This window comes from Erpetoichthys calabaricus, chromosome 7, assembly GCF_900747795.2.
Source record: "Erpetoichthys calabaricus chromosome 7, fErpCal1.3, whole genome shotgun sequence".
NCBI classification, from domain to species: Eukaryota; Metazoa; Chordata; class Cladistia; order Polypteriformes; family Polypteridae; genus Erpetoichthys; species Erpetoichthys calabaricus.
This window is the reverse complement of record NC_041400.2, coordinates 19640997-19655910: the sequence shown is the minus strand read 5'-3', so window position 1 is coordinate 19655910 and position 14914 is coordinate 19640997. Positions and strand designations below refer to the sequence as shown.

Here is a 14914-nt window from a genome sequence, read left to right as displayed (position 1 = left end):
ACATTGTGTTGCATAATCCACGTTCTTTATCCACTAATATTCTCAGAATGTGCAAGATACATGCATTTTTTGCTATAATACTATATTAATACCTACATTTGAAAAATTAAGCGTAAAAGATTGACAGAAAAAACACATTCCCATAATGCAATGTGTTTGTATTGAAGATCTGCCTCTTCCCCTCATTCATTGGTCAGGAATCCTGTTTTCAACACCGAATAAAAGTATATTAAACTTTTTCTTTTTTTTTAATTGAATTTATTAAAAGCTAGTAACATTCCATACAAACAAGTCAAACTTCAATTCAAGTATATCAGACTTTTTTTTTTGCTCCTTACTTATCTAGCAGAAATAAAAGAATTTTAAGATTTGAAAGGAAAAGCAGATAATAATCAGAAAAAAGTTCCTTTCCTCAAAATTCACCAGTTGTGTTTTGGCACTTTTTTTTTTAATACAACAGATGTAGCGCCTTTGGGTGTATGTTTTTCTTTTTTTTACACTTTATATGCATAAATGTGCAGTAAGCTGAGAAAGCAATTATGCACAATGCATAGGAATTATGGAATCATTTATTTGCATAATGAAGACTTTTTATCATGAAGAAATTAATGCTGTTGAATAAATATTTTTTTAGAATAAGTTTCTAACCTTACTCAATTACTTTAATATTTTCTTAATAATATCTCACCTGGTAAAGAAAGCCCAACAAAGACTCTTCTTCCTCAGGAAGATGAGACGTGCTGGAATCTTCTCTCGGCTGCTCACAAACTTCTACAGATCCTCTATAGAAAGCATTCTCTGTCACAGTATGACAGTGTGGTACGGCAGCTGCACAGGAAGGACTTGTCACGGGTGGTGAGAACAGCACAGGGGATCGTGGGAAGTCCTCTCCTAGACTTGGACTCTGTATATGCTGGAAGGGTGCAGAAGAGGGCCAAATGTATAGCTGCAGATCTCACCCATCCGGGAAATGGACTGTTTGTACCACTGCCTTTGGGAAAGCGGTACAGAAACATAAAAACACGTACCAGCAGACTGAAAGACAGCTTTTTTCCCCAGAGCTGTGAAGTCCATCTGCCCCTGCTGATACACACACATACATCTACCCCTAACCTGCCCCCCTTTAGACATGCACACACACTTTCCCCTCGTAATCAAACACACACACTCGTATTCCTCCCCTGCAGACCCACGCACACAGATCACTGGTCTCTGCAGGCGTACTACCTCAGGAAAGGTCTGGACTTGATGATGTTGTATTGCTGCTGTCTTTTATACTTATTATGTTTATTATTTATAGTGTATTGTGTATTTTAAGTATTCTGTCTTGAAGCCGAGTCCTACCAACAAAAAATTTCGTTATGTGTATGCATAATGACAATAAACAATTCTATCTATCTATCTTAAGATCTGTGAATTGAAAAATGGAGGTTAATCTAAAAACGCACGCATTTTATATGACTACTTCACATCAGGAGGAAGGAAAGTTACCAAAATTAGTTAAAAATCAACTTTACATATAATTTAGATATATGTGAATTTAAACAATGTATGGTGAATGCACATTACGCACTTTTAAAGAAAATAGTTTTACAGTATATTGAAAAAGCAATTACAATAGTTGGTGCATTGTTGGTTCTTGCCTGGCAGCCAAGGGTGCCACAACTGTAATATTGGATTAAGCGATTTCATTAAACAAACGTACAGATTCTTGTTAATGGTGTACACCTCTGTGGCACAATGGAATAGCAGAATATGGCCCATTTGCTTGAAGTGTGCCCATTCTTCCGGTGTCCATGTGGCTCTTTTTAATGGGTATTTTGCTGCCCCACAACATCCTGAAGACACGCTTGTCAGACTGATTGCCAACTGGTATGGTGTAAGATAGTGTGGGTTTGGGTATGAATGGACCCTACTGTGAATTGGCTCCTGGCATGTGTAGTATGCTGCCATAATACATGATATTCTAGCCCAAAACCAATTAAGGCAAGTAAATGGAGAAACTTGGATTTACTGCGAACACTGAAGTGAGCAAACATGGGGTTTGGTCCTGCCTTTCACGCAATGATACCAAGAGAGACTTTGAATATAATCTAAAATAGGAGTGCATTGGCATCAGTAAATCAATGAATCGATGATTGTTTTGTCTTAACATTGTGTTCTGCTTTCTTTTGTACTAGGGTTTGACACAAGTATCCTCCCTATTTGCAAGGATTCTCTTGGCTGGACTTTTAACAGACTAGACACTAACTATGACCTTCTTCTGGATCAGTCTGAGCTTGGAAGCCTGTATCTCGACAAAAACGATCACTGCACTAAATCATTCTTCAATACTTGTGATACATACAGAGATGGATTGATTTCCAACAATGAATGGTGTTACTGCTTCCAAAGGCAACAAGGTAAGAGTGTAAAAGAAAATGTCCACTTGGTCATCCAGTGCCATCTTAACAGTGGCAATATCTTAAAAGAATAGTACACCCAAATATGGAAAAATTTTTAAATGATTATACAATTCAATTTGGTGTATTCTCATAAAAATATTTAGATGGATTTGGAAATGAAACGCATTCTAACAAAAGTTACATCATAAGTACATTTCTATGTCTTTGAATATTTCTTGAAGGATTTACAGACATTAGTCGTGTTAATTGAAAATTCAGTATGCAGTTGGCAATGAAGGAGAGGAAATGTAAATGCTAATTCATTTCAAGTTTCGCTATGTCACTCTTGATAATTATTTTTATGTTTTAGCTTAACACTTAAAGTAAATGCTGTTTCAGCTCACTAGTTACTTTTTTTGGACATTGTTTAACTGTTTTGTATTTGTTTTTAGAACCTACTTGCTTAGCATGGGACAGCAATCAGCCCTGAATGGGAACTCAGTCTATTGCAAGACCCAGTCGGTTGCACTGGCCAGATTAGATTGGCCAATTTCCTTGAATAAGGAAATGCACATAAACACAGATTTTCACAAACTGAAATTTACTATTACCTATCATACGAGTTTGCCACCCTGAAGATGAGGTGGTTTAATGTAAAACGTAACAATTACAAAGCTACACAAATGATAAATTGCTCCCTGCTGTAATTGTAAGGAGAATGATAGTGGTCTTCCTGTTTATATGGTTTATGATGGGGCACTTTCACAGAGAATTATTGGAGTACATACTCATCATATCAAATCAAATTTTATTTGTTGCATACAAATTATACATACAGTACAAAATGTAGTGAAATGCTCAGTCACTCAAATCTAATCACTGTACTTTTAGGAAGAATATAAAAGGACAATAACGATGCATGATTTTATAAATATCAAAAAATCATTTATAGAATTTATTTTATAATTAAAAACATAACTTAATAACTTAAATAGCTTAATGTAAAAGTTAACAATAGGGTGTCATGTAGTTCTAGACACTTTTCTTATTCAAGATTTGTATGGATTCAGTCTCTCTGAACTGGACTTACCTGACCGCAGTCCAGAAAGGTGGCCATTGTTGGGATGGCTGGTGTCATTGATGATTTTCGTTGCCCCTGGTCCAACACCCAGTGATGTGCTCAGCTGACCGTACCACAGTCTGTAGAGCTTTGAGGTCCTGCTGCGTGGTGTTCCCAAACCAGGCAGTAATACTTCCTGTCAAAATACTTTCCATCATTGCACACTCTTAGAAGGAACCTTTGTAAGTGTCTACAGGAACTTCAAAAAGCGTACGAAACATGCAGTTTCTTCAGCATCTTTCACCAAGAAAACACAATCTGTTGTGAGCAGGGCAGTAAAGGTCATGCAGAAGGACAGGAGGAATATTAATGCAGTGGGAAATGAAGCAAAACAAAAAAGGTCATTCTACAATCTACTGAATCGGGAGTACTCCCTTTTTCACACATGGCTTGTGTATGTGGGTGTTATTTTTTGTTGAATAAATAATAACAAAGGAAAATCTGTTATATATCACCTGTCACTTGGGCTTAGATGTAGAGTATCTAAATTTACTGTTCGTACTTGACAAGTGCTTAATGATTTTCAGTTTGGTCCTTATATATCAACCCAAAGATCTGAAAGAGAGTTTACTTTCTTTTACACATGACTGTGTTTAATGAATTTACACTATACTGAGTGGAAATTGTTGTTTTTACGGTTCATTTCAGATCCTCCCTGCCAAACAGAGCTCACCGGTATACAGAAAAAGCAAGCTGGAAAGAAGCTCTTAGGTAAGCCTTTCTTAATGTCCATAACTCTAATGTATTAAAAAAACAGGAAAATACATTCTTTGTTTTGGGTACGTTCGCAAATTATATGAAAAGCACCTACTGCAATAGCTATGTCTGTCTGTCCAATTATTCCCAATTTTACAGATGCAATTAAAAGAAAAACAAAATCAATTCAAGTATTCTTGTAAAAGCGTTTACACAGATTTGCAAATAATACACAGAAAAAAATACACAAATAACAAAAAGTACATTTGTGCCTGTCCACATGAAATACCTCAGCTCCCAGTGGACTGATGGACTGTTGGAAACTGGCACACTTATTCTTCAAGGAAATTTGTTGTTTGGACTGTTTTCATTGAAATATCTCGAACAGAGTACACTCACTGCTTACGTTGCTGAAACTGCAAAATTTCCCAATGAAAAGCATAGTCAAATGTGTGAATTTGTCTAAACTCAATACAGTCATCCCTCACCTATCGTTCCAGAGAACGTGAAAATCCGCGAAGTAGGGACCTATGTTTATTTTATTATTTATACATATTTTAAGGCTTCATAAACCCTTCCCACACTCTTATAAACCTTTCTCACTTTCTTGTTAACCTTTCCCACACTCTTATAAACACTTCCTATGCTCTTAAACACTTTCTACATTCTTAAACACCGCAGACCAACACTGCACACTGCACGCAGTGATCAGACGTTGATGTGTCTGCACTCGCTTTGTGAAGGGGGGCAGCTGAACTCACGCTGAGCAGAAATGGACTTTGTGCTGCTTCTGCCAAAATGCCTGCTTGTCGCTCTGCGCGTTCGGAAGGAGGAGGAGGAGTGGGGGTGTGTGAGGGCTGAACGCACATTCGCTCAAACCCCCCCTCCACGGAGGCGCAGTACGCTCCTGCCACTTCGCATTGTCAAAGGGGTGGGGAGCTGAATGAACGCTAAGGAGAAGTGGACTTTGTGCTGGCTTTGTGCTGCTTGTCGCTCTGCGTGTCAATAATTTAAAAGCCTGTACAGCACCTATTTTCCTGTCTCACTGTCTTGTCTTGCGTGAAGTTAAAATGTTTTATAATAGTGAGATGTTACTCATATCCTTAGCCCGACATCCACATATCATATGTGTTAACAAATTGTGTTTTTTAAGTTTACATGTGTTTAAAGCATGTGGGATGGGTATTTTAAGGCTTAAACTATAAAAATGTTTATTTATATGGTCTTTCTATATCGCGGATTTTCTCCTGTTGCTGATGGGTCTGGAACATAACTTCCGCACTAGGCGGGCAATCACTTGTATTTAAAAACCCGCGAAGTCGTGAATCCGCGAAAAGTGAACCGCGAAGTAGCGAGGGATTACTGTACAGTGAAACATTTTCTGTGACCTCAACTGCAGATTAGTCTACGGTTTTCGTGTTACCTACAGCAGGGGTCGCCAACTCCATTCCTGGAGGACCACCGTGGCTGCAGGTTTTCATTCTAACCCTTTTCTTAATTAGTGACCTGATTTTGCTGCTACTTAACTTCTTTTGAATTAATTTTAGTTGACTTGTTTAAAGATTTGTTCCCCTGAATTTCTTCCTCGTTCCTCTGAATTGCTTCATTTCTTTCCTTAAATGGCACCCAAACCGAAATGAAATGTGAAGTGAGTGAGCCAACAGAAGACCAACTACTGTAAGTCAGGGCCTCAAACTCAAACCAATTTCACTCCAACCAGTTGTTTAATTACGTGTTGACTCTCGTTAATTAAACCCGTTCTTTAATTCTATGGCTTGATACTGCTCTCATGGTGCAACAGCAGACATTTCTGAGCACTGTTCAAATGTTTTGTGGACATGAGCAGATCAGCATTCCTGAGAACTTCATCTTTCCTTATTCTCTGATATTGTAGATATTGTATGATGGACACAGTTTGCTGGTCATGTTTTGGTTCATTTTGTATCTCATTGTTTAGTGGCTAATTAAGGAAAAAGAAACAATTAAGGGGGTCTAAGTCTTCAAGAGCAAGTCAATTAAAATGAATTCAAAACAAGTTAATAAGCAGCAAAACTAGGTCACTAATTAAGAAAAGGGTTAGAATGAAAATCTGCAGACACAGTGGTCCTCCAGGACCGGAGTTGGCAACCCCTGACCTAGAGAACAGTTACTTCAACTTGTGTGTTCTTTATATTTTTACTTTTTCCCATTCAACAGCTGCTCCCAATGGCAAAACAAAGAAACACAGGCAGTCGTGAACGTTAAAGCAAGTGCACCTCACTTCAGGACACAGGATAGGGTGGGGACAAATGTAAGCGTGGTGGCATGTCTGGGTATAACCGTATAAAAAAGGTGTGACGTTAGATGTGTATGTAATTATTCAACTTGCTAACAACAATATTCTTTAATTATTCAATATGATAGTAAAGATGATTGTTTATTCATCACCACACAAGGTAAGCACCATCCCATACTAGACCAGAATGCAGCACTTGGTCTCATTATATGCTAACAATTTGCTTCTCCCTCCCTCCATCACATCTCATACTCATTTCCGTGTGGTGTTTTGTGTGAACCTCCGTCACAGCAAGTCACTTCTGCTCCTTTGCTTTTTTCCAGCGGCCATACCACATGCATTTCAGAACAGGTCATCCACCTGAAACTAAGCATGTTCAGGCCTGGCCAGTACTGGAATGGAGACCAACCAGGAAAAAGCTGGGTTGCTGCTGGAAGGCATGTTTTTTTCATGGCCAGCAGGGAAGCTCTTACTCTGAGTTCTGAACGTCAATCAGTCCCCAGTGTAGTGTCGCGGATATTGTGCTATAAAAATGGTGCTATCCTTCAGATGAGATGAGATGTAAAATTTAGGTCTTGATTCTCTGTGGTCAATAATGATCCCTGGGTATCCTTCATAGAGAGTAGGGTGCATCCCAATGTCCTGGATAAATTGCCCACCACACCCTGGTCATTCTGGCCTTCTAATCATCCCCGGTCTCTAATTGGCTAATTATCTCTCCCCCCTTCACCACCTAACAACTAATGTATGGTGACTATACTGGCTACTGTCGGATCATCCAGGTGGATACTACACATCAGTGGTGGTTGAAGTGGCTCCCCACTCACTGTGTAAAGCGCTTTTTGGAGTGAGAAAAGCGCTATATAAATGTAAAGAATTATTATTATTATTATTATGGTGTTCTTATCCATAAAAATAAAAAATATAAAAAGCTTAACTTACGTAGGAATGTCTGAAGGATTGCTTGGGGGCACTCTATGCGATAGTGGCCAAAAGTGTACTCAGAATTTCTGCAACCTTACAGCTGCATTATCTAAAGATTATAATGATTTAGTATTTCTCTGACACTTTAAGTTTTTGAGAAAGTTCCGCAATGATTTGCTATTTATCACATTCACTTGCAGCCAACAATTTTAGCTTAAGACATTCAGACATATAAATCTCAATCCTGTGCTTTTTTGAAAAAGGTCACGTTTATATAATTTGAACTCCAAATACCCACAGAACCCCCAACATCCAACAACTTACAAATAAATAGCATAGAAATGTTTTCATCACTTGAGTTGGAATTTGCTGTCAATTAAAGAAATTTTAGTCACGACATTATAAAAAAAGAATTTAAAAACATTTTTTGTAAACTACTAATACATGTAATTACATTCTATTATCATTGAAGGAAAGTATAAAACCGGTCAGGAGTCAAGAAAGATGCCTTGAAAATAATGACAGAGTCTGAGAAGCAGGCTTTATGGGAAGACACTCAAGAGACACAGCACCAATGATGAAAGGTTTAGACACACACAAGAATACTGAGGAAAGATGCTAAAAGTATGCATAGAATAGCAAATATTTTTTAAATTATTCTGTTACCAGTCCTCGACAGATACCGTGGCTTGAAATATATAGACATTTTGCATATTGTAATATAATATTCTCAGACCTACTTAATTCAGTTCATCTTCATAGGCAGCCTGAGCATATCCTGGTAGCACTGGGCACAGTGCAGAAATTAACTAGGGCACATTCACACATCAAACCCCTACTCACATGAGACCAACTTAAATTTGCCAATAACCTAATATGGGATGTTGAAGAAAAATCATGAAAGTTTGATTAAGATTTTTATGTTTGCCTAAAAACACGTCTTTTGGCGCTAATACTAAATTTTTTCAGAATCTATTTAATCTAGTGTGAATTGGCTCTCATCTATCCCAATATTACTAAACATAAAGCTGGAATCCACCTTGTTGTTCTGCTCCAAGGCAGATTGTGAAGGGAGGACAGAGAGAAAGAGACATTAAAAGTTTGCAAGAGGTTGAAATTGAGAAAAATATTTTAGAGGCAACCAAAACCAAAACGTTTGGCAAGTATGAAGTCAAAAAACAGAAGCAAGAGATCAAAAACAGAGACGCTGATAGCAAAATGTAGACACAAAGGTTTTAGAGAAATCCAAATAGTCTTGGATGTGCAGGCTTTTACATCATCATGCTAGTGATGCAATTATGAAGCCACACCCCTAGCAACTACCATGACAACAGTAGCACAACACGGTAGTGCCAGTGCCAAAACAAGATGACACCACAGTAACATATAATTTTAAACTACCATAAATATCTATCAGTGAGTAATTTTGACATGACTGTTGTCCTTGTGTTTAAAATACCCAGGAACATCTGTAAAAGTCTGAAAAAAAAATTTATGTTAGGATAAATAAAATTCTAAAATAAGGTGAATCATAACACTTGTACTTCTACATGTATGATGTCTCCAGTGGAAATTACTACCTAATAAATACTTCCAATTGCAATCACTTTTCCAGTGTGTTCATTCATTTCAATTTAAGTGGCCATTGTAGGGACATGCATTTCCATGCACATAGTTTATAATTATGCTGTCATGAAAGACATTAAAATTTCAAAGTGTGATTATATTTTCCAGGATTATACATCCCATCCTGTGATGAAGATGGTTACTACAAACCAAACCAGTGTCATGGAAGCACAGGCCAATGCTGGTGTGTAGACAGATATGGAAATGAGATTACAGGATCCAGACGAAACGGAGCATCAGACTGTGGTATGTAGTCAGTAAAAAAGGCTTAAGTCTTTAGCATAAAGGTTAGCATTGCTTCCTCATATTTAATAATTTTGCATAGATAAAATAACAAGCAATAAAAAAAAACCCAAAACAACGTAATATATATAAACAGAACATTTGGTATAAATGTTATAATAATAATAATACATTTTATTTATACAAGGCGCCTTTCAGAGAAATCAAGGACACTGAACAAACAATAAATAAATAAAAGACACAATTATAAACAACTTAAAACATCAGAAAATCAAAAATTAAAACCAAACAAAACCACTATAATCAGGAGGAAAAAGAAAAAGCCATTTTAAACAAGATGTGTTTTAAGTTTACATTTGAAGGATGAATATGATTTGATATTTCGGAGATCCGCAGGTAATGCATTCCAGAGCTTGGTGGTTAGACGGGCGGGAGGGACGGTCAGATGGGTGGAGGAAGAGGATCTAAGGTTACGGGAGGGAATGGCAACATGAAGGTCAGACAGATATGGAGGGGCGAGGTTATGGATGGCCTTAAATGTTAATAGCAGAATCTTAAAATCAGTACGAAACTTGATCGGGAGCCAATGAAGCTGCTGCAAAACTGGAGTAATATGGTGCATAGATGGGGTTCGAGTGATGATACGTGCTGCAGAATTCTGGACTAACTGAAGCTTATGAAGAGATTTATTAGGGAGACCAAAGAGGAGTGAACTGCAGTAGTCCAGCCGAGAAGTGACAAGACTATGAACAAGAATGGCAGTGGTATGAGGAGTGAGGGAGGGGCGAATGCGATTAATATTACGTAGGTGGAAGTAAGCAGACCGGGTGATGTTATTAATGTGACATTGGAAAGATAGAGTACTGTCGAGGATGACACCCAGACTCTTGACCTGAGATGATGGGGAAACAACAGAGTTATCAATAATAAGAGAAATATTATTGGTTTTGGATAATGATAATGTTATAATTAAATTAAATAACATAAGATCACAAGGAATCAGACTAGTAGGACATCACGGATCCTCATAGTCTCCTTGATAAAAGGCTTTTCTGTCACGAAGTTCTGCTGTCTAAGTGTGCGTGGACTTCTTGCACTGTCGTTGTTTAACCAGCTCCTGAGGCGGAAGTGACAGGTCTTCTCTTAGAGTACCAAGTTGCTGTTAATGGGCAGTCTCGTTTCAGGACTCATGCTCTTTCCTACGAGAAGAGAGAAGACATAATTAGTGACCACGCCAGCCCTGCTGTTGATATTCTTGTTTGAGACAATGTACATATTAATGGGGTGCTCAATGCTCCTGAATGTTAACAGTTTAAGTAAGTTCCAAAGTATTGATATACTAAGCTACAGTAAAAGCATCTGCCGTTGAAAAGTCTAAGATTTTCAAGAACATAAACCACTTGAACATACAGACATTGAGAAAAAGGAAAATAAAAATATGAAACACTTAGTATGAGCTAATCACAGCGATTGTCAGACATTAAACATTAATATAAACAGCTCCACCTTCAGCTGTATTTAAATTCTAAGTTGAAAAAGTCCTTTTGTAATAATGGTAGGTTAATCATTGCAGTGTTTCAGGGGCCTTTAGCTAAGGGCGCTATGTTCTACTCTAGTTTTATTTATCCTTGGAATTTTAAAAACACCTAAAGTATTTGGTCATAGTGAACACTCTGCAGTACAGGCATTAATACAGCTTTTTGGTTTAAATCTAAATTCACAAATGTTTTAATATTATTATGATGGTTTTTTGAGTAATTAATAAGGTCTGTGAAATAAAAAGGGATGTGGGAGGGTTACAATCTTATGGCTTTTTATATTAACAGGAGTACTAAGTAGCAATCCTATCTAGTAATTATAGAATTACAGCTATGTAGCCATACTGCCATGATTAGGGCTCATAACCATAACAAAAACAGGTTGGGGCCTTCAAAAGGTGTCACATAAGCAGGCCAGGTTCTCCACTACTGATTCCAAAGCAGCCAGCCTCTAACTACTAGCTTCAATCTTCAGTCTGAGCAGGCCCCTTCTTCATCTTTTTCTCCCTCCTCATCATTTCCCACTTCTGTGTAGAGTTGGTGTGCCTGATCAGCCTTCTCCATACAGCTCGGTCCTGCACCTCCTCCCCAGTCAGAACCCTTTTCCTTCACATCTTGTTTTACTTTATCCATTTACCTCCGCTCTGGCCTCCCTCAGAGACCTTGACAGCCTGTAAGAAGAATCTGGATGAGATATTGGGACAATTTAGCTATTAGCTTGTTTGTCAGATTTCTTATGTTCTTATGTAGTAAAGAAATAAAAACAAGATTCAAGTAACACCCTAGAGAAAGAGACAAAGAAGAGAGACACAAAAATCTAACTTTTTTTTTTTTTAAATGAAAAACAATTTATAGTATAAGTCCAAGCAGGCTTATTATAAAATAATAGCAATGAATTCTTGCCATGCTTTTAAAAAGTTTTGGACTTGTCGTCCAAGAAAGGATTAATTTTTTTAAATTTGAGATAATATATGTCACCACTTACCCACTGAGTTATTGAAGGTGGACTGGGTCTCCATGCTAGTAGTGTACTTTATTTTTTCAACTACTGTTAGCTATTGTTTATAATGGTAGTTTGTTGCAGTGAGTCCTGCAGATGATCGTTCTCATTCACCCCCACCCCGCTCTCACGACTGCACTCATTTCCAAAAGGGGACAGCTCTCACGATTGTTCTCAGTTCAGCAAGGGGGACAAACTCTGATGATCCCACTCTGTTTACCAAGGGAGACACCAACTTCTGGGTCAGGAGGACACTTACATGGGAAAAGTTGGGATGCGACATCAACAAGTCTGAGAAACAATGGTATAGGCTATTACAATTGATTTCTCCCTATGCACTTTAATCCCAACTGGGAGGACACCAAATATTGCCATTAATGGATTAGGAGTGGTTATGACAAAAAGGCTATCTGAGAAGTATTTTTGTCCATAATTATGTTAATTGGTGCATTTCCTAAACATAAGTCCTGGGTAGCAGCACTCACAGGTTAGGTCTTGCTCTCTGGGTACATTGTCAACAATTTTAAACATGATAAATGTGATCAATGAATGACCTTTAGTTGAATTATGGAATGCTTGGTGCATGTAGAACTAAAATATATTCTATGGATGGCTGACTTCCACTCCTTTTATAAGATGCTGATTAAAAAGTCCTTTCCCACTGTTCCCTAGTATCTTTGAAGAGTAGAATCTTTAAACAAAATATGTGTTATATTGATGAAATTCTCTCTGAATCTTTATCAAAACTAATCAGTGTGGCCTCTGGGATTGATATTGATGTAAGATACTGGAATTTGGGTAGGTTTCTTTTAACCAGATTTCTTAAGCTGCATATAGGAAATATAGTGTGTAGCTGGAAAGGTAAATTTGCAGCACAGTTCTCCGTAATATACAAATATATTTTCCATATAAAGATCTTTAAGTGTCTTAATCCCAAATGTTTTCCATAAATTAAACACTACGTAGGACTGAAAAGGTGGAAAAAGGTGATTTTCATGTATAAGAGCAACAGATACCTAGAAATGTGTCCTGCATTGGTTCAATATTTTTAATAAATGTTGTTTAATAATAACTGGATTGCTGGTAAATTGTGAAAAGCACACCTCTGATTGTCTATGCTTGATCTTTTGATGTTTTTACTAGGAGTTGAGCTTGAGACCTCTGGTGACTTTAGCAGTGGAGATTTCCATGAACTCTCAGATGATGAAGACGGTGAGGATGACTTCATAAATGAGGAAGATGAAATTGATGATGACGATGATGAAGATGAAGGTGACGATGAAGAGGATGATGGTGGATACATATCATAGTTCCCTGTCACCATAAACTATTTGAATTGCACGTTTCTAAGCTGAAGTCCCTGGCAAGTCACTTAACGTGTTATCAGCCCAAGGATTTTGCAGAGTGTGTATATTTTGTATAGCTAAATCTTCAGACATTACCAGCAATGGCACTGAAGCTTTTTTTTCCTTGTAAAAATACATTAAAAATGTGGTTGTGGTTTTGAAATTATTAAAACAAAATGGCAAGATGACAAGTTTAGATGGGGGCCATTTAACAGGGAAATTAGCAAAAAACATAAACTTCATGTGATGAATGTCACGGTACGACTGAAAAATTCTGGAAATATTGCAAAAATGTTACATGCCATTGTTTCCTTTAATTCCTTCGACTTTGACTCCTTTGTCTAGAGGAATCGTTCATATTTTTAGTAGCTTTACCAACAACAGCAGAATAACGTTTAAGCTTGTACGACATCATTCTTCTTTCTGAATTTATCACATAAAACCGGATGGGTGAGCAGCCATATTGGGAGGATTAACAGTGTGTGAATTCTTTTTAATTTGGTGTGTTCAGTCTCTAAAACAGGGTATATGGTGTAATTGAAAGAGCATTAAGATACAGAGAGGCTTCCTTTATTTTAGTTATTGAACCAAACCTTGACCTAACGTAGCTTTTTATAGCCAATCATTTCTATCCATTCAAATGGATTATTATTGTATGCAGCATGGTGCAGTTTATTTTTCCAACATATACTGTATATCTACTTTGTTTTGTTTATTGCTTGTGTTATTTTAAAATTTCCATGTATTTGCATTATATGTATTATGATATCTTGTAGATAAGCAAATATATACAGCTCTTTTAAAAATGTCAATACTTATTGAAAACATTTCTTACCATGAATCCTAAAATTTAAAAATCAAACTTTGCTGGTCCAACTTTCACAGTCACTATTGCACATATATGCACATATATGGTATATAAATCTCAATATTCTGTATATGTGGCAGAGTGTATGTGTGTGAGGCCATTTTGTATTAAACAGAAATGACCTTATTTATTATTAGTTTATAACCTGAGGCTGTATTGTAAGGTGCCTTTAAGATATAGATATAGAACATTTTTGGCATGCCTAAGAAAGTTAAACTTTAGATTACAGTTAAGTACATACCCTGTCAAAAATTATTATATTGTCAAAATGTCATGAAAATATGATTTTTTAAATTTTATTACTTATGATTATGTTGCTAAACCTCTTTATTCTTTTGCAGTGACCTTGAGTTTAATAGTATGAAATCCAATTCTTTCTTCTAGAAAAAGAGCATAGTAATGGATTGAATACAGATGTGTCTGCCTTTATATTGACAAACATGTTTAGATTTACTCGGCTTCAGGCAACTTGATTGATGCTGCCCTCCAATACAAACATTTTATTTCTTAAATAATGTTTCCAGTTTATTTCAGTATTACAAATTATGTTTCACGGTTAGAAAGCAACAATATATTTTTTTTTTTACTGTTCATGTATAATTTGCAATAATAAAGATTGGTAGCCAACTGTTAGGTGCTGTTCTAATCTTCCTTTGTCAGCTTCTTCTTGACAGCGTCTCAAGGTGAAGTTTGCTTATTCAATGAAAGATTTAAACATTTGCATACATCTGTGCTCCTCTGTTTTGTATTACAATACTTGCTAATCTATTCTTGTTCCACATTACTTACCAAGCAAACAAATACACAACTGTTAACATTCCTATGTGACAGCTTCACTGACTGAGGCACACAAGAGGCGATTATAGCGGTGAGTCCAGAATGTGCTGCCTCACA

The 14914-nt window shown here is 36.9% G+C and overlaps 1 protein-coding gene across 1 annotated transcript in view; it reads left to right on the top strand.

Annotated features, from left to right (window-relative positions):
* spock3 (SPARC (osteonectin), cwcv and kazal like domains proteoglycan 3) overlaps positions 1-14653 on the top strand; it is a 409772-nt gene extending 395119 nt beyond the window's left edge. The window contains exons 8-11 of the mRNA XM_028804996.2: positions 2181-2402; positions 4153-4215; positions 9134-9271; positions 12950-14653. Coding sequence (XP_028660829.1) covers positions 2181-2402; positions 4153-4215; positions 9134-9271; positions 12950-13116 — 590 coding nt within the window. The 3' untranslated portion in view covers positions 13117-14653. The remainder of the gene's footprint in view (positions 1-2180; positions 2403-4152; positions 4216-9133; positions 9272-12949) is intronic.
* The last annotated feature ends 261 nt before the right edge of the window (positions 14654-14914 follow it).